Below are 18588 nucleotides of genomic sequence, written 5' to 3' on the forward strand. Positions count from 1 at the left end.
AAGCCGCTCGGACAGCATACGGACCGATCGCCATGCCAAGGAGGGGTCCCTAGTCTCATTGGGAGACACGGAGAAAACCAGCCAACCTCTGGATCCGGTACCCGTACTTTGAAAGCGTCCGAGTGGTGAGTGAACTGCGAGAAAGTCCAGCACGCTAACGTCTGTTCTTTTCTCTTCTCTTATCTCCGTCTCTCCCCTCTTTTCTTACATACATTGGGGGGTGGAGTATAGGAGGTCCCCAAGAAGTGCAAATCAAAGGCTAAAAACAAGGAATGTCCCTTATGCAAAAAAGCGTTAAAACCATCCTGGAATAAAACTCTGTCAGGATTGCATTAACAAGACTGTAGCGGAGGAAACGCCCTCCTTTACAGAGAGTCTTAGATCAGTGATCCAATCAGAGGTCTGTAGGTCTGTAAAGCATTGCAGACAGCCGACACAGATGCCAGGTCTAGGGACAGATCCAGCCCCTCAGTAGCATCCCAAAGAGATTCCTCGGAGTCAGAGGGGGACTCAGATACAGCTTTATGTATTTCCAGCGGAAGCTACGGATAAGCTTATTAAAGCTGTTCGCTCTACCATGGGGCTAGTAGATGAGAAGGCAAAGAAGACAGCACAAGAACTTATGTTCAGTGGTCTGCAAAAGAGGAAACGGAGGTCATTCCCTATTAATGAACAGCTACAAGAACTGATTAAAAGGGAATAGCAAAAACCGGAGAAAAGGTCCCAGATAACCACCTCCCTAAAAAGGAGATATCCTTTTGAAGAGGAGGTGTCCTCATCTTGGGATAGGGCCCCGAAGATTGATGTGGCAATTTCAAAAGTTGCCAGAAAATCCTCCCTGCCATTCGAGGATTTAGGTTCTCTAAAAGAACCTCTGGATAGAAAAGTGGACGGTTCCCTGAAAACAGCATGGGAAGTCTCAGCAGGGGCACTAAGGCCAGCTATCGCGGCCACTTGTGTAGCCAGATCCCTTAAAATCTGGATAGACAACCTGGAGGAACAGGTAGAACAAAAAGTTCCCAGAGAGACTATCCTAGAGGCAATACCAACCATGAGAGCAGCGGCAGTGTTTCTAGCTGAAGCATCAGCAGACTCTGCTAGACTGGCAGCAAAGTCGGCAGCTTTAGCCAACACAGGACGCCGTGCCGTATGGCTTAAATGCTGGCCAGGAGATACTCAGGCAAAGATGAAGCTTTGCTCTTTGCCTTGTGAGGGGAACTTCCTGTTTGGACCGGCATTAGACGAGGTGTTGGAGAAAGCCGGTGACAAAAAGAAAAACTTTCCAAAACAGCCATTTCAGCCCTTTCGTCGCTCCTTTCGGAGAGGCCAAAAATTCCGAAGGCAGCAGTATAGAGACTAAGACAGGAGCAACCTGGACAAGCGACCCAGGGGAGGAAAGGGCTTCTATTTTGGCAAGTCCCCCAGAGACACCAAGAAACCCTCCCAGTAACGGTCCTTCTCAGGTGGGAGGGAGGTTCTCTCACTTCCTTCCAGCCTGGGAGAGGATCTCATCCAGCGTATGGATCCGACAGATCATAGGATCAGGCCTAAAACTAAAATTCCACCACTGGCCTCCAAAAAGATAAATGCAGACTCCGGTACAGTCCTCCCAAGAGAAACAAGACAGTCTGGAGGGGGAAGTAACATCACTCCTAGACAAGCACGTCTTGGAAGAAGTTCCTATAGAGGAAAGGAGGGAAGGATTTTATTCCCCTCTTTTTCTCATAAAAAACCAGACAATTCTTGGAGGACAATAATAAATTTAAAAGGCCTCAACAAATTTCTTATAATACCATCATTCAAGATGGAAACCATAAAATCAGCGGTGAAACTTCTATATCCCCAGTGTTAGGGTACCGTCACACAGTGGCATTTTCATCGCTACGACGGCACGATTTGTGACGTAGCAGCGTCGTATGATTATCGCTCCAGCGTCGTAGACTGCGGTCACACGTTGCAATACACAGCGCTGGAGCGATAATTTCATGACGTATTTGCGATGTAGAAGCCGTTGGTTACTGTGCGCACATCGTATACAACCTGTGTCACACGATGCAATCATGCCGCCACAGCGGGACACTAGACGACGAAAGAAAGTTTCAAATGATCTGCTACGACGTACGATTCTCAGCGGTGATCCGGATCGCAGTAGCGTGTCAGACACAGCGATATCGTAAATGCATCGCTGGAACGTCACGAATCGTGCCGTCGTAGCGATGAAAATGCCACTGTGTGACGGTACCCTAACATGTCCGTCCTCGACCTCAAGGACGCTGCTTATCACGTCCCAATCAGACAACAACATCGTCAGTTTCTCAGAGTGACGGTTCAGATGGGGGTCCCAGTTGCGTCACTTTCAGTACAGGGCTCTGCCCTTTGGGATAGCAACAGCCCCACGGGTATTTACAAAGCTGATTGCAGAGGTCACAGCACATCTCAGAGAAAAAGACACATTGATAATACCCTACTTTGACGACTTCCTGATAGTGGGGAAGAACTTTTCTCACTGTCAGGAGCAGGTCAGGATAGTGATGGACACTCTACAGACACTGGGATGGCAACTAAACCTCAAGAAATCCAAACTAGAGCCAGCAATGGTCCAGAATTTCCTGGGGATAACGGTAGACTCCGTGGCACAGGAGTGTCGCCTCCCAGAAGAAAAAGAGGAAAAAATCTAACAAATGATTATGACAACATTAACAAAACCAGAGATGACTTTAAGAAGAGCCATGTCAGTATTGGGGTCCCTAACCTCCTGCATACCGGCAGTAAAATGGGCCCAGTTCCATGCAAGAGAACTACAGTGGTGTGTGCTGCAGAACGACCTGGAACTTCAGGGGCAGCTAGAGCAGAAGCTCACTCTTCCACTCTCTGTACTCCAATCACTCAGATGGTGGTTACAGATGGTCGTCTCCGAGAGGAGTTCCCTGGACATACACCGCCTCCAAAGTAATCACAACGGACGCCAGTCCATGGGGGTGGGGAGCTCACTCAGACACACTGTGGGTCCAAGATCCCTGGGCTCAAGAGGAGAAAAATCTATCCTCAAACGAGTGGGAACGCCTAGCAATAGAAAGGGCGCTAGAGAGATTACTTCCACACTTGACTGGGCATCATGTGAGAGCCCTATTGGACAACCGAACAGCGGTTTGCATACGTGAACCACCAGGGGGGCACCCCTTCTCGGTCACTGATGCACATAACCAGAAGACTCATGTCTCTAACGGAAAGGCATTTCCTTTCATTATCGGCCCTGCATATTCGAGGTGTGGACAATATAAAGGCAGACTTTTTAAGCAGGAACCACTTGATGCAAGGGGAATGGTCCCTAAAAAAGTCAATTTTTCAACGGATAGTGAACATGTGGGGAAGACCCAGTGTAGACCTCTTTGCCTCAAAAGCCAACAAAAAAGTTCAAAAGTTCTGCTCCCTGAACCCAGCAGACAGGCCGTTGGCAATAGATGCCTTCAGCATAGAATGGACGTCAGGACTCCTGTATGCCTTCCCACCGATATGTCTAATCCCAGCAGTTCTGAGGAAGATCAGGGAGGACAAGGCCAGAGTGATTGTAATAGTTCCCTTCTGGCCGAAAAGACCATGGTTTTACTGGCTGAGAGTGATGTCAGTGACGGACCCGTGGGTTCTCCCGGAAGACCAGGACCTTCTAACACAGGGTCCCTTCAACCACCCGCAGAATTCCGGGCTACATTTGACAGCCTGGCATTTGAACGGTCGTTGTTAGAGAAAGAAGGGTTCTCAGCTGGTTTAATATCCACCTTGCTCAGTAGCAGAAAACCAGTAACGACCAAGATCTATGGGAGAATATGGAAGAAATTCCTGTCCAGTTCAGGGCCAATACGGGAAGGGGAGGTCCCGATAGTGGCAATACTGGAGTTCCTGCAAAAGGGCTTAGATCTGGAGTTAGCTGTTAGTACCCTCAAAGTACACATTTCAGCCTTAGCAGCCTTATTCAACTGTGACCTGGCAAGCAATAGGTGGGTGGTGAGGTTTATCCGAGCCTGTAGTAGAGCTGACTCTGTTCCATCCCCTACTCCTCCACCATGGGATCTAAATTTAGTGTTGACAGCTGTGACAGCCCCTTTGAGCCGTTAAATACAACATCAGATAAAGTACTAACATTAAAGACAGCTTTGTTAGTGGCACTTACATCGGCCCGTAGGGTGGGGGATTTACACGCATTGTCAGCTGACCCCCCTTACACACAAATTATGGACGATAGGGTCGTATTAAAATTAGATCCGGCATATCTCCCCAAAGTGGTATCGAGATTCCATAGGGCTCAGGATATAACCCGACCCTCTTTCTGTCCCAATCCTAGTAACAAGAAAGAGGAGAGACTCCATTGCCTAGATGTCAGGAGATGTATCCTACAGTATTTAGAGAGTACAAAATCCTGGAGGAAGCACAGGGCTTAATTTGTTTCGTTCCAGGGGTCAAGGAAGGGCCTTAAAGCCTCAAAACAAACTATAGCTAGATGGGTGAGAGAGGCCATTATTCTAGCGTATAGTAGTGCAGGCAGGGTTGTTCCACAGGGTCTGAAAGCCCATTCCACGAGGGCCATGGCGAAGTCATGGGCGGAGAGAGCAGATGCTACCATCGACCAAATCTGTAAGGCGGCCACTTGGTCCTCTCCGTCTACATTTTTTAAACATTATAGGCTAGACCTATCTGCTACCTCTGATCTCATATTTGGGAGAAGAGTGTTACAAGTAGTGATCCCTCCCTAAAGAGAATACAAATCTCTGTAACTTTCTTGTGGTGCCGTCATGTATGATGGAAAAACACGGGTATTACATACCTGGTAAAGTGTTTTTTCATGAGACATGACGGCACCCTTATATTCCCACCCTTTTGATCACGTCATTAGTTGGGTGCATTATTAACATTATTTGTATTATACACTCCCTGGGGTATCGGTGAATAGAACCGTATAGGATGTATTATTTATGTGTACACTAACCAGCGGAGTTCCTCTCGTACTCTGTAAAACAACTGATGTGGAGAGAGGAGCCGCCCCTTTTATCTTGAAGGTTTTCTGTCCTTGATGGGCGGATCCTCTCTCTCGTGGTGCCGTCATGTCTCATGAAAAAAACACATTACCAGGTATGTAATACCCGTGTGTTTCCTACAAAAATAAAAAAAGACTTTTTCATTGGCATGAAGGATCCGTTCTAGATCTGCCACCCTTTTCACCATCCTTATATAGTCTATTTCTTGTGTGCAAAATAAAGGTTGCCCTTGTCAGTGAAAAACAGACAGTGCTGGATACAGTGTGTGCGTGCGTGCTGGTCACTGTGTTTTGTCTACAAAGTGACCCAGAGCACCATATACCTTATAAAGCTAATCACCAGTCAGAAAAAAGGAAACTGAAATGTGAACAGCCTTATAGAATATTATAACTCTGTGTGCTGTCATTGGGGAAAAAAGATATGACAAACATTGAGGTGCGGATGAAGCCTACAAGCCTAGGACTGGGAACCAGCAGGCAATAAAAAACGCTCACCAATACCTTATTATACTTTATTAAGGTCACCCATTTCCCACTTAATATCTTTTCAAGAATGACCCTTTTGACCTCCTGGATGTGTCATAGCAGCGTACATGGTGTGCAGACTGGTGCAGTACTTATATGCTGGACTGCTGTAATAGGGGCTTGTTTGACATTCCTGGCACCTCAATTACCTGTCAATAAGATCCCAATCAGTTCAGTCAAGGTTTATCCCCCCAAAAAGTTATCCCTGATCCATAAGATAGGGAATTACTTGCTGATCGCTGGGAGTTAAGACTGCTCGGACCTACATGAATCCTGAGATCAGGGCAATGCAGCCCCATTGTAAATGGAGCAAAGGTGTGCATGCATGCCCTCCAATCCACATTGTCTTTGGGACTGCTGAGTTTTTTTCCTGCAGTCCCATAGACAATGAATTGAGTGGACTCCCTCTCCATTTAGGACAGGGCTGCAGAGCCCTGATCTCCAGTCGGACCTCCAGCAATCGCCAAGTTATCCCATGGATAGAGGATAACTCGCCTTTTTGGGAATAACACTTAACAAAAAAAATGAAATGTATTTAGTGATGATTTTTTTTTTTTTTTTCCTGTTATGAGAGGATTTATTGTATCTCAATGTCGTCACATGAAACCTACTCAACACAGCTTGCATTATTGTATTGGCTTCTTTTTTTTTTTCTTTCTTTACAGAGCAATGTTAAAAGTTTCTATCGTACCTTGATTAGTTTCTTGGCTCACACCAGTTTAACCGTTGTGGTATTTGCCCTCTCAATACTGGCAAGTCTAACGTTAAATGAAGAAGTGGGAGAGAAGGTGAGGTTGTGTGTTATGTTTTTTTGTGACCCTCTCTTGTGCTTTACAACTACTGTTTGGTCTCTTTTTTATGTATGGGATTGATTACTTCTGTAGTGATCAAACAATCCTTGTAAGCGAAGGACTATCACATTTTCTCCACTTCTGTACAGCAGTTATTTTCGAGTGCAACATTTTGTTAAAGGGGTATTCCAATCTCCAAAAACCTATCCCAGTATGTAATGGGTGTAATAATAATAATAGCAAATATCTCCAATTAGAAACGTAGTATAGTTCTTCTGATTCAAGGTCTTTCCTCATGTGCAGGAATTTGGGTATCCATGGTTACGACCACTATCAACTAGCTAGCTATCACTATATGATTGTGGTCATAACCATGGATACCTAAGTTATTGCAATGGACCTGCACATGAGACCGCAAATCAGAAGAACTATAGTAGATTTCTTAATGGAGGTATTTATTATTATTATTATTATTGACACTACATGTTGGGATATTGGAGATGCGAATACCCCTTTTAAGCTTACAAAATCATAAACATATGTCTTAAACTGGATATGTCGCAATACAATACTAACTAGATCTTAGACCTGATCAGATTGTTGTGTTTTAAAAATCCTTACCAAAATGGCTATATAATCCTGCTTTCTCCTACGCCTCATTGGGGGACACAGGGCCATGGGTGTTATGCTGCTGCCACTAGGAGGACACTAAGTGAACTGTGAGGCAGTGACCCCTGTTACAGCTAGGAGGCGCTGTTTGTGCTCTCCAGAATGTGCATGGAGGCATAATGAGGCCATGAGGGCGTACTGCAGACACAGGTGTGGCTGTAATTAGTATGGTGAAGCAGTGACTGATTAAAAGCCCTGTAGTAGAGGGGGAGGTGTGTCAGTGTTGATCTTGGTTGATCTGGGAAGCAGACAGAGCAGTTGTCTGCAGAGCTCTTTCTGTGTGAAGCAACACAGGAGCAAAAGGAACCAAAGAGACTGATGCCCTGCGGCTCGGGCTGTCTTTTGTTTACCAGGCTGCAATCCAGAGGATAGTGTGTGGTGCACGGCGTGAGTAAAGAGACTTGGTACCGGTGTGCGGTCGTCCAGGGAAAATGGACAGAGGGAAGTTCGGCCTGTTTATTGACTTTAAACTAAAGCTGTGTATTGTGTATTTCTAACGGACTGTGAAGAAGCTGTGTACTATGTATTTCCATTTGTCTGGATCAGTGTTTCTCAACTCTGGTCCTCAAGACCCCACAACAGGTCATGTTTTCAGGATTTCCTTAGTATTGCACAGGTGATTAATTTCATCACCTGCTCAAGCATTAATTCCATTTCCTATGCAATACTAAGGAAATCCTGAAAACATGACCTGTTGTGGGGTCTTGAGGACTGGAGTTGAGAAACACTGGTCTGGATGAAGAAGCCGTGTATTGTGGATTTCTAATAGTGTGTGAAGTAACACATTAAAGGAATGTTTTGTTTGAATTTGCTTGGGTCGCTGCCGTTTCGCTGCGTACGGTGCTACCGCTGCATCACAGAACATAGAAAGATTAACGCCTCCTCTGCAGTATACACCCTCCTGCTGGCTCTAATTGAACCAGTCCTTGCTTAGTGTCTGAAGATGGCACTTGGGTCTGGTTTTCAGACCCCAACGTTTTTATTTTATTTTTTACTTTTCCCATTTGCCCATTTTTTTTCTCTGGTCACATACTCCCTCTATCCTTTCAAAGGTACACTATGTCTCAATCTAAGGCATCCAAAAAAGCTAATAAAACAGTGTTTTTTGCCTCACGTACCACTTGCAATACTGCCTTGCGCCGAGCTCACAGTTCTGCACGGCTTGTGACCCGGCATGCACCCAGGAGCCACACCCCCCCCCCTCCGCTACCGACCTCAGTGAGCCTAGTCCCCCTGAGTGGGCTGCATCTCTGTCACGGTCTATGGCTTCCCTGGCCAAGGCAATAGACTCTCTCCGGAGCCCCTCCTTAAGTCAGGACATCAGTTTGCCGGCTGAGGAGGTCCCTTGCAACGGTCGGCAACCGTCGACCAGCTGAGGTCGTACTCAATCAAAAAGTGCGCAGGGTTCTACAAAAAGGACCTATGACACATCCCCCAAGCTTGCTCGTGCTTCGTCGTCCCTGAGTTCAGTTTCTCGCTCCCCTTCTCCAAAGGTTCGCAGCAAACATGATCCAGAATACGACTCTGATGCGTCCTTACTCCAGGACTTGCAGAACTATCAGGAGACACTTGATTCCCTCATTGAGTCAGTTAACAATAATCTGAGGGTGGACTAGGAATCTATATCTGTTCCAGATCATGTAGTGTCTAAGAGGGCTAAACGTCCTCACAAGGTGTTCGGTAATCACCCTGAGTTTAAAAACATTGTCCAAAGACATAGGGATCGACCAGATAAACGGTTCACAGGTCAGAAGCCTATTGAGTCGAGATATCCCTTTGCTCCTGATTTAAGGAAGGATTGGCTACAGTCTCCTTCAGTGGATCCTTCTGTATCGTGTCTTGCATTCAAAACGCTCCTATCCTTGTCTGATAGGCCCTCAGTCAAAAATCCCACTGACCGTCAAATTGTCAACATTGCTTGGTCAGTCTTTGAGACCTCTGGAGCTGCGCTCTTTCTATCTTTTGCCGTGACCTGGGTGGCTAAGGCTATGGTCGCTTGGGCAGAAAGTTTAACCGCAGCCATTCATGACAGTAATCTTCCCCTGGAGGCAGCAAGCCTCGCTAGCCAGATATCTCAAGCCGGGGATTTTGTAGTAAGCGCTTTAGATGCGGCCAATTGCACTGCACAGGCAGCAGCAAATGCTGTCTCCATCAGGAGGGTGCTATGGCTCAGAATGGCGAGCGGATTCTGCTTCCAGACGGTCATTAACCTCTCTGCCTTACCAGAGCGGTCGCTTATTTGGAGAAAAGCTGGAACAACTTATCTCCGACGCTACCGGAGGGAAGAGTAAATTCCTTCCCCATCAAAGGCCCACTCGGCCGTTTCAGAGACAACAACAGGTTCGGACCTGGCCCTTTCGAAGCAATACAAACTGGTCCTCTACAGCTTTCTCTTCGGCATCAGGGCGGTCCCCGCATAGGGACAGAGGTTTCCAGGTCTCATATAGACCTAATCGTACCTGGAAAAGCAGGCCAAAACCATCTGGATCCAAAGGGGCCAGATCCTTTAGATCCTCTACACAATGACTCGTTACGGCATCCGGTGGGCACTGACAAAGTAGGCGGCTGTCTACTTTCATTCCGCCAAGTCTGGCTCTCGGTCATTCACGATGAATAGGTCAGAGAAATGGTGTCCTCTGGATACAAAATAGTTTTCTAGCCAAAGACACATTTTTTCCTGTCTTCTCTCAAGTCAAAGGCGACAGCCTTTTTCAGTGCCTTGGATGCGCTCCGAAGGGACTGAGTCTTTATTCCGGGCCCTCAAGACGAAAGGTTTAAGGGTTTTTACTCAAATCTATTTGTGTTTCCGAAGAAGGACGGAACAGTGCGACCCATGCTGGACCTAAAACTGTTAAATAGGGTTGAGCGACTTTTCCTTTTTTGAGGTCGAGTCGGGTTTCATGAAACCCGACTTTCTCAAAAGTCGAGTGAAATCGGCCGATCTTCTTGAAAAGTCGGGGATCGGCCGAAACATGAAACCCAATGCAAGTTAATGGAAAATCTATATATTTTTATATTTACTTCAGCGCGATATATGTGAAAAGCCGGTAATTCAATTGCCGGCTTTTCATTTCTCCTGCCTAAACACGACATGATATGAGACATGGTTTACATACAGTAAACCATGTCATATCCCCCTTTCTTTTTTTTGCATATTCCACACTACTAATGTTAGTAGTGTGCATGTTCAAAATTTCGGCGCTGTACCTATTAAATTTAAGGGTTAAATAGCGGAAAAAATTGGCGTGGGCTCCCGCGCAATTTTCTCCGCCAGAGTGGTAAAGCCAGTGACTGAGGGCAGATATTAATAGCCTAGAGAGGGTCCACGGTTTATTCCCCCCCCCCCCTGGCCACAAACATCTGCCCCCAGCCACCCCAGAAAAGGCACATCTGGAAGATGCGCCTATTCTGGCACTTGGCCACTCTCTTCCCACTCCCGTGTAGCGGTGGGATATGGGGTAATGAAGGGTTAATGTCACCTTGCTATTGTAAGGTGACATTAAGCCAGATTAATAATGGAGAGGCGTCAATTATGACACCTATCCATTATTAATCCAATTGTATGAAATGGTTAAAAAAACCACACACACACAATATTGCAAAGTATTTTAATGAAATAAATACACAGGTTGTTGTAATATTTTATTGCTCTCTCAATCCACCTGAAGACCATCGTTCTGTAACAAATTAAAAATAATAAACCAACAATATACATACCTTCCGTAGATCTGTAACGTCCCACGATGTAAATCCATCTGAAGGGGTTAAAATATTTTACAGGCAGGAGCTCTGCTATAATGCAGCTGTGCTCGTGCCTGTAAAACCCCAGGAATGAAGGTAATGTAGGTCAATGACCTATAGTTACCTTCAGTCGCGGTGAGGCGCCCTCTGCTGGATGTCCTCATATGAACTCCAGCGTGGGAACTTTTCCAAGGCTGCAGTTCATGAGGACATCCAGCAGAGGGCGCATCACCGCGAATGAAGGTAACTACAGGTCATTGACCTACATTACCTTCATTCCTGGGGTTTTACAGGCACGAGCACAGCTGCATTATAGCAGAGCTCCTGCCTGTAAAATATTTTAACCCCTTCAGATGGATTTGCATCGTGGGACGTTACAGATCTACGGATGGTATGTATATTGTTGGTTTATTATTTTTCCTTTGTTACAGAACGATGGTCTTCAGGTGGATTACCAGTATAATAAAATATTACAACAACCCGTGTCTTTATTTCATTAAAATACTTTGCAATATTGTGTTTTTTTTTTAACCATTTCATACAATTGGAATAATAATGGATAGGTGTCATAATTGACGCCTCTCCATTATTAATCTGGCTTAATGTCACCTTACAATAGCAAGGTGACATTAACCCTTCATTACCCCATATCCCACCGCTACACGGGAGTGGGAAGAGTGGCCAAGTGCCAGAATAGGCGCATCTTACAGATGTGCCTTTTCTGGGGTGGCTGGGGGCAGATGTTTGTAGCCAGGGGGGGCCAATAACCATGGACCCTCTCTAGGCTATTAATATCTGCCCTCAGTCACTGGCTTTACCACTCTGGCGGAGAAAATTGCGCGGGAGCCCACGCCAATTTTTTCCGCGATTTAACCCTTAAAATTAATAGCTACAGCGCTGAAATTTTGCGCATACACACTACTAACAGTAGTGTGGAATATGCAAAAAAAAGGGGGATATGACATGGTTTACTGTATGTAAACCATGTCGGGTTTAGGCAGGAGAAATGAAAAGCCGGCAATTGAATTGCCGGCTTTTCACATATATCGCGCTGAAGTAAATATATATATATATATATATATATATATATATATATATATATATATATATATATATATTCGAGTATAAGCCGAGATTTTTGGGCTGAAAGTGCCCCTCTCGGCTTATACTCGAGTCACGGTCGGCGGGTGAGGGGGAGAGGGCGCTCCTGGCGCTGTCCCTGCAGTCCCACGGTCTCCTGGTGCCGCAGCTCTAACTCTGTCAGCGGTCACGTGGGACCGCTCATTAGAGAAATGAATATGGACTCCACTCCCATAGGGGCGGAGCCGCCTATTCATTTCTCTAATCAGCGGTGCCGGTGACCGCTGACAGAGGAAGAGATGCGGCACCGAAGACCAGCTGTCCGGGGGAAGGAGCGGGACGCCGGGAGCAGGTAAGTATGTCATATTCACCTGTCCACGTTCCACACGCCGGGCGCCGCTCCATCTTCCCGGCGTCTCTCCTCACTGACTGTGCAGGTCAGAGGGCGCGATGACGCATATAGTGTGCGCGCCGCCCTCTGCCTGATCAGTCAGTGCGGAGAGACGCCGGAACGGGACGCTGAGGAGCTGCAAGCAAGAGAGGTGAGTATGTGTTTTATTATTTTTATTGCAGCAGCAGCAGCAGCAATGGCACAGCTTTCTATGGTACATCTATGGGGCAATTCTGAACGGTGCAGAGCACTATATGGCACAGCTATGGGGCAATAATGAACGGTGCAGAGCACTATATGGCACAGCTATGGGGCAATAATGAACGGTGCAGAGCACTATATGGCACAGCTATGGGGCAATAAGGAACGGTGCAGAGCACTATATGGCACAGCTATGGGGCAATAATGAACGGTGCAGAGCACTATATGGCACAGCTATGGGGCAATAATGAACGGTGCAGAGCTCTATATGGCACAGCTATGGGGCAATAATGAACGGTGCAGAGCACTATATGGCACAGCTATGGGGCAATTCTGAACGGTGCAGAGCACTATATGGCACAGCTATAGGGCAATTATGAACGGTGCAGAGCACTATATGGCACAGCTATGGGGCAATAATGATCGGTGCAGAGCACTATATGGCACAGCTATGGGGCAATAATGAACGGTGCAGAGCACTATATGGCACAGCCTTCTATGGTACAGCTATGGGGCAATAATGAACGGTGCAGAGCACTATATGGCATAGCTATGGGGCAATAATGAACGGTGCAGAGCACTATATGGCACAGCCTTCTATGGTACAGCTATGGGGCAATAATGAACGGTGCAGAGCACTATATGGCACAGCCTTCTATGGTACAGCTATGGGGCAATAATGAACGGTGTAGAGCACTATATGGCACAGCCTTCTATGGTACAGCTATGGGGCAATAATGAACGGTGCAGAGCACTATATGGCACAGCTATGGGGCCATAATGAACGGTACGGAGCATCTATTTTTATTTTTGAAATTCACCGGTAGCTGCTGCATTTTCCACCCTAGGCTTCTACTCGAGTCAATAAGTTTTCCCAGTTTTTTGTGGCAAAATTAGGGGGGTCGGCTTATACTCGGGTCGGCTTATACTCGAGTATATACGGTGTGTATATGTATATATATATCTCTATCTATCTCACGCGAAACCCGACTTTGGAGCGAAGATCGCCGACGGCCGACCCGATCCCACAGTGAGATCAGGTCGGGTTTCACGAAACCCGACTTTCCCAAAAGTCGGCGACTTTTGAAATTGGCCGATCTGTTTCGCTCAACCCTACTGTAAAATAAATTTGTCAGAGAGCAATGTTTCAGAATGGATCCCCTCCACTCAGTCGTTGCCTCCATGGAAAAAGGGGGAGTTCCTAGCATCCATCGACATCTAGGATGCTTAACTACACATTCCGATTTTTTTTTTTTTTTTTTTTTTTTCCTCCCCGCTAAAGATTACTACCCTTCGCGGTTTGTGGGGAACACTTCCAGTTTGTAGCCTTGCCCTTCTGCCTCCCCACTGCCCCCAGACTCTTCACCAAGGTCATGGCTATTCTTCATGCTCTAGGTGTGGTGGTGCTTCCGTATCTAGACGATCTGCTCATCAAAGGACTGTCTTTTCGGGTCTGCGAGGAGTGCGTGAGTATCACGGTGAATACACTTTCTCACATGGGTTGGAAGATAAACTTAAAAAAGTCTTCTACAGTACCAGCTCAGCATATTTCCTTCTTGGGGATGATCCTGGACTCTTCACGCGGGTTGTTAATTCTCCCTCCAGAAAAAGTCTTAGCCTTACAACAGGGAGCACGTATGCTCTCCCGCTCTTTCCCTCATTCCATACGATTTTAGTATGGGGATTCTCGGCAAGATGGTGGCATCAATAGAGGCGGTTCCATTTGCGCAGCTACACCTCCGCCCTTTGCAACATGCACTTCTGACAGCTTGGGACAGGAATCCGTTCTCTCTCCACCATCGGTTCCGTCTGTCTCAGCAGGTCAGGCAGACCCTCAGGTGGTGGACGCTGAAGTCTTCCCTGGATCAGGGGAAGTCCTTCCTTCCAGTACGTTGGCTGGTGGTGACCACCGACGCCAGTCTTCTTGGCTGGGGTGCAGTTTTACGCCATCACACGGCACAGGGACGTTGGTCCAATCGAGTGTCGCGTCTCCCGATCAACATCCTGGAGATACGAGCAATCAAGCCCTTCTGCATTTTCATCATCTCCTGGCAGGTCGTCCCATCAGGATCCAATCCGACAATGCCAAGGCTGTGTCGTACATCAGGGGGGCACCCGCATCAGGACAGCCATGCACAAAGTAGGGCACATTCTTCGTTGGGCCGAGCGGAACCGCTCAGCCATATCGGCGATTCACATCATGGGCGTAGAGAATTGGGCGGCAGATTTCCTCATCCGCCAGGACCTCGCCTCGGGAGAGTGGTCTCTTCATCCGGAGATCTTTCAGGAGATTTGTCATCGCTGGGGGACTCCGGATGTGGATCTGATGGCCTCAAGGCTAAACACAAAGGTTCCCGAGTTCATACAGTGCCTACAAGTAGTATTCAACCCCCTGCAGATTTAGCAGGTTTAATAAGATGCAAATAAGTTAGAGCCTTCAAACTTCAAACAAGAGCAGGATTTATTAACAGATGCATAAATCTTACAAACCAAAAAGTTTTGTTGCTCAGTTAAATTTTTATAAATTTTAAACATAAAAGTGTGGGTCAATTATTATTCAACCCCTAGGTTTAATATTTTGTGGAATAACCTTTGTTTGCAATTTCAGCTAATAATCGTCTTTTCTAAGACCTGATCAGGCCGGCACAGGTCTCTGGAGTTATCTTGGCCCACTCCTCCATGCAGATCTTCTCCAAGTTATCTAGGTTCTTTGGGTGTCTCATGTGGACTTTAATCTTGAGCTCCTTCCACAAGTTTTCAATTGTGTTAAGGTCAGGAGACTGACTAGGCCACTGCAACACCTTGATTTTTTTGCCTCTTGAACCAGGCCTTGGTTTTCTTGGCTGTGTGCTTTGGGTCGTTGTCTTGTTGGAAGATGACATGACGACCCATCTTAAGATCCTTGATGGAGGAGCGGAGGTTCTTGGCCAAAATCTCCAGGTAGGCCGTGCTATCAATCTTCCCATGGATGCGGACCAGATGGCCAGGCCCCTTGGCTGAGAAACAGCCCTACAGCATGATGCTGCCACCACCATGCTTGACTGTAGGGATCCACATGGAGAAAAAAGAAGAACCGGAGGATAAAAGCCGCGCAGACCACAATGAAGATAACAGAGTTACACACACACTCTGTTTATTAGCCACTTCATCAGGGCTTGTCTGCCACGAAACGCGTAGGCTAATAAACAGAGTGTGTGTGTAACTCTGTTATCTTCATTGTGGTCTGCGCGGCTTTTATCCTCCGGTTCTTCTTTTTTCTCCATGTGGATCCATACTGTTTGCCGGGAGCCTGCTGCGACCATACGTGCTTATCCAAGGGAGTTGTGACCTGTCACAACCAGACCAGGTGAGTCTGTTTTGTGGGGGTCCACGTGATTGCGATACCTGAAGGTATTACTCTATGTGCGCTTCTTTTTCTTGTTTTTAGTGACTGTAGGGATGGCATTCTTGGGGTCGTATGCAGTGCCATCCAGTCTCCAAACGTCACGTGTGTGGTTGGCACCAAAGATCTCGATCTTGGTCTCATCAGACCAGAGAACCTTGAACCAGTCAGTCTCAGAGTCCTCCAAGTGATCATGAGCGAACTGTAGACGAGCCTTGACATGACGCTTTGAAAGTAAAGGTACCTTACGGGCTCGTCTGGAATGGAGACCATTGCGGTGGAGTACGTTACTTATGGTATTGACTGAAACCAATGTCCCCACTGCCATGAGATCTTCCCGGAGCTCCTTCCTTGTTGTCCTTGGGTTAGCCTTGACTCTTCGGACAAGCCTGGCCTCGACACGGGAGGAAACTTTCAAAGGCTGTCCAGGCCGTGGAAGGCTAACAGTAGTTCCATAAGCCTTCCACTTCCGGATGATTCTCCCAACAGTGGAGACAGGTAGGCCCAACTCCTTGGAAAGGGTTTTGTACCCCTTGCCAGCCTTGTGACCCTCCACGATCTTGTCTCTGATGGCCTTGGAATGCTCCTTTGTCTTTCCCATGTTGACCATGTTTGAGTGCTGTTCACAAGTTTGGGGAGGGTCTTAAATAGTCAGAAAAGGCTGGAAAAAGAGATAATTAATCCAAACATGTGAAGCTCATTGTTCTTTGTGCCTGAACTACTTCTTAATACTTAAGGGGAACCAAACAGAATTCTGGTGGGTTGAGGGGTTGAATAATAAATGACCCTCTGAAAAAACTTTTCACAATTTAAAAAAAAAAAATAAACAAATAACATTCTTTTTTGCTGCAGTGCATTTCACACTTCCAGGCTGATCTACAGTCCAAATGTCACAATGCTAAGTTAATTCCAAATGTGTAAACCTGCTAAATCTGCAGGGGGTTGAATACTACTTGTAGGCACTATAGCTCGGTCCCACGAGCCAGTAGCCATCGGAGCGGATGCACTGGTTCTTCCGTGGCATCACTTTCGGCTTCCATATGTATTTCCCCCCGCTCCTCTTCAAAGGGTCATCAAAAAGATCAGGGTGGAGGGGGTACCAGTGATCCTAGTCGTGCCGGACTGGCCGCACTGGGCGTGGTACGCGGAGCTAGTTCAACTCGTCGCAGACGTTCCCTGGCGACTGCCTGATTGCTCAGATCTGCTTTCCCTGGGCCCTATTTACCACCAGAACTCCAGGGCCCTGTGTTTAACGGCGTGGCCGTTGAATCCTGGGTTCTAGCTTAAGCAGGAATCTCTCATCAGGTGATCTCAAGCATGATTAGTGCTAGGAAACCCGTGTCTATGTTCATTTATCATCGCACCTGGAAGACCCTCTTCTCATGCTGCAAAGACCGTGGACACTCTCCTCTTGAGTTTCCATTCCTTCCATCTTGGAATTTCTGCAGACCGGATTGGAGTCAGGTCTCGCGCTTAAGGTACCTTCACACTGAACAACTTAACAACGATATCGCTAGCGATCCGTGACGTTGCAGCATCCTGGATAGCGATCTCGTTGTTTTTGACACGCAGCAGCGATCAGGATCCTGCTGTGATATCGTTGGTCGGAGCTAGAAGGCCAGCACCTTATTTTGTCGCTGGATCTCCCGCTGACATCGCTGGATCTTTGTGTGTGACACCGATCCAGCGATGTCTTCACTGGTAACCAGGGTAAACATCGGGTTACTAAGCGCAGGGCCGCGCTTAGTAACCCGATGTTTACCCTGGTTACCATTGTAAATGTAAAATAAAAAAACACATACTCACATTCCGGTGCCTGCGTCCGCTTCCCTGCACTCCTCCTGCATCCTGTGTCAGCGCCGGCTGGCCGTAAAGCGGAGCACAGCGGTGACGTCACCGCTCTGCTTTGGCCGGCGCTTACATAAGATGCAGGAGGAGTGCAGGGAAGCGGACGCAGGCACCGGAATGTGAGTATGTGTTTTTTTATTTTACATTTACAATAGTAACCAGGGTAAACATCGGGTTACTAAGCGCGGCCCTGCGCTTAGTAACCCGATGTTTACCCAGGGACTTCGGCATCGTTGGTCGCTGGAGAGCTGTTTGTGTGACAGCTCTCCAGCGACCACACAGCGGCGCTGCAGCGATCGGCATCGTTGTCTAGATCGCTGCAGCGTCGCTAAATGTGACGGTACCTTTAGCTCTCTCAAGGGACAGATTTCAGCTTTATCCATTTTGTTCCAACGCAGGATTGGCACCAGATTACAGATGAAGACATTCATTCAGGGAGTTTCCCATGTGGTGCCTCCCTATAAAATGCCATTGGAACATGGGATCTTAATTTTTGTCCTTGGGGTTTTACAGAAGGTCCCTTTCAAACCGCTGCAGGAAGTATCACTTAGGCTACGTTCACATTTGCGTTGTGCGCCGCAGCGTCGGCGCCGCAGCGCACAACGCAAACAAAAACGCGGCAAAACGCACGCTAAAACGCTGCGTTTTGCGCCGCATGCATCCTTTTTGGCCGAAAGTTGGACGCAAAAAAAATGCAACTTGAAGCGTTTCTTGCGTCCAACGCTTGCGGCCATGCGGCGCAAAACGCAGCACAACGCATGTCCATGCGCCCCCATGTTAAATATAGGGGCACATGACGCATGCGGCGGCGCCCGACGCTGCGGCGCTGACCGCAAATGTGAACGTAGCCTAACCTTCCTTTCTTGGAAAGTAGCTTTCCTAGTCGCGGTCACGTCAATCAGGCGAGTTTTGGAGTTGGCGGCACTGTCCT

The 18588-nt window shown here is 47.2% G+C and overlaps 1 protein-coding gene across 1 annotated transcript in view; it reads left to right on the forward strand.

The window, feature by feature from the left end:
* Positions 1–18588, forward strand: part of CIP2A (cellular inhibitor of PP2A) — a 126387-nt gene that overhangs the window by 9924 nt on the left and 97875 nt on the right. Inside the window, exon 6 of the mRNA XM_077296808.1 lies at positions 6220–6342. Within this exon, the coding sequence (XP_077152923.1) occupies positions 6220–6342 (123 nt within the window). The remainder of the gene's footprint in view (positions 1–6219; positions 6343–18588) is intronic.

This window comes from Ranitomeya variabilis, chromosome 3 (genome assembly GCF_051348905.1).
Source record: "Ranitomeya variabilis isolate aRanVar5 chromosome 3, aRanVar5.hap1, whole genome shotgun sequence".
NCBI classification, from domain to species: Eukaryota; Metazoa; Chordata; class Amphibia; order Anura; family Dendrobatidae; genus Ranitomeya; species Ranitomeya variabilis.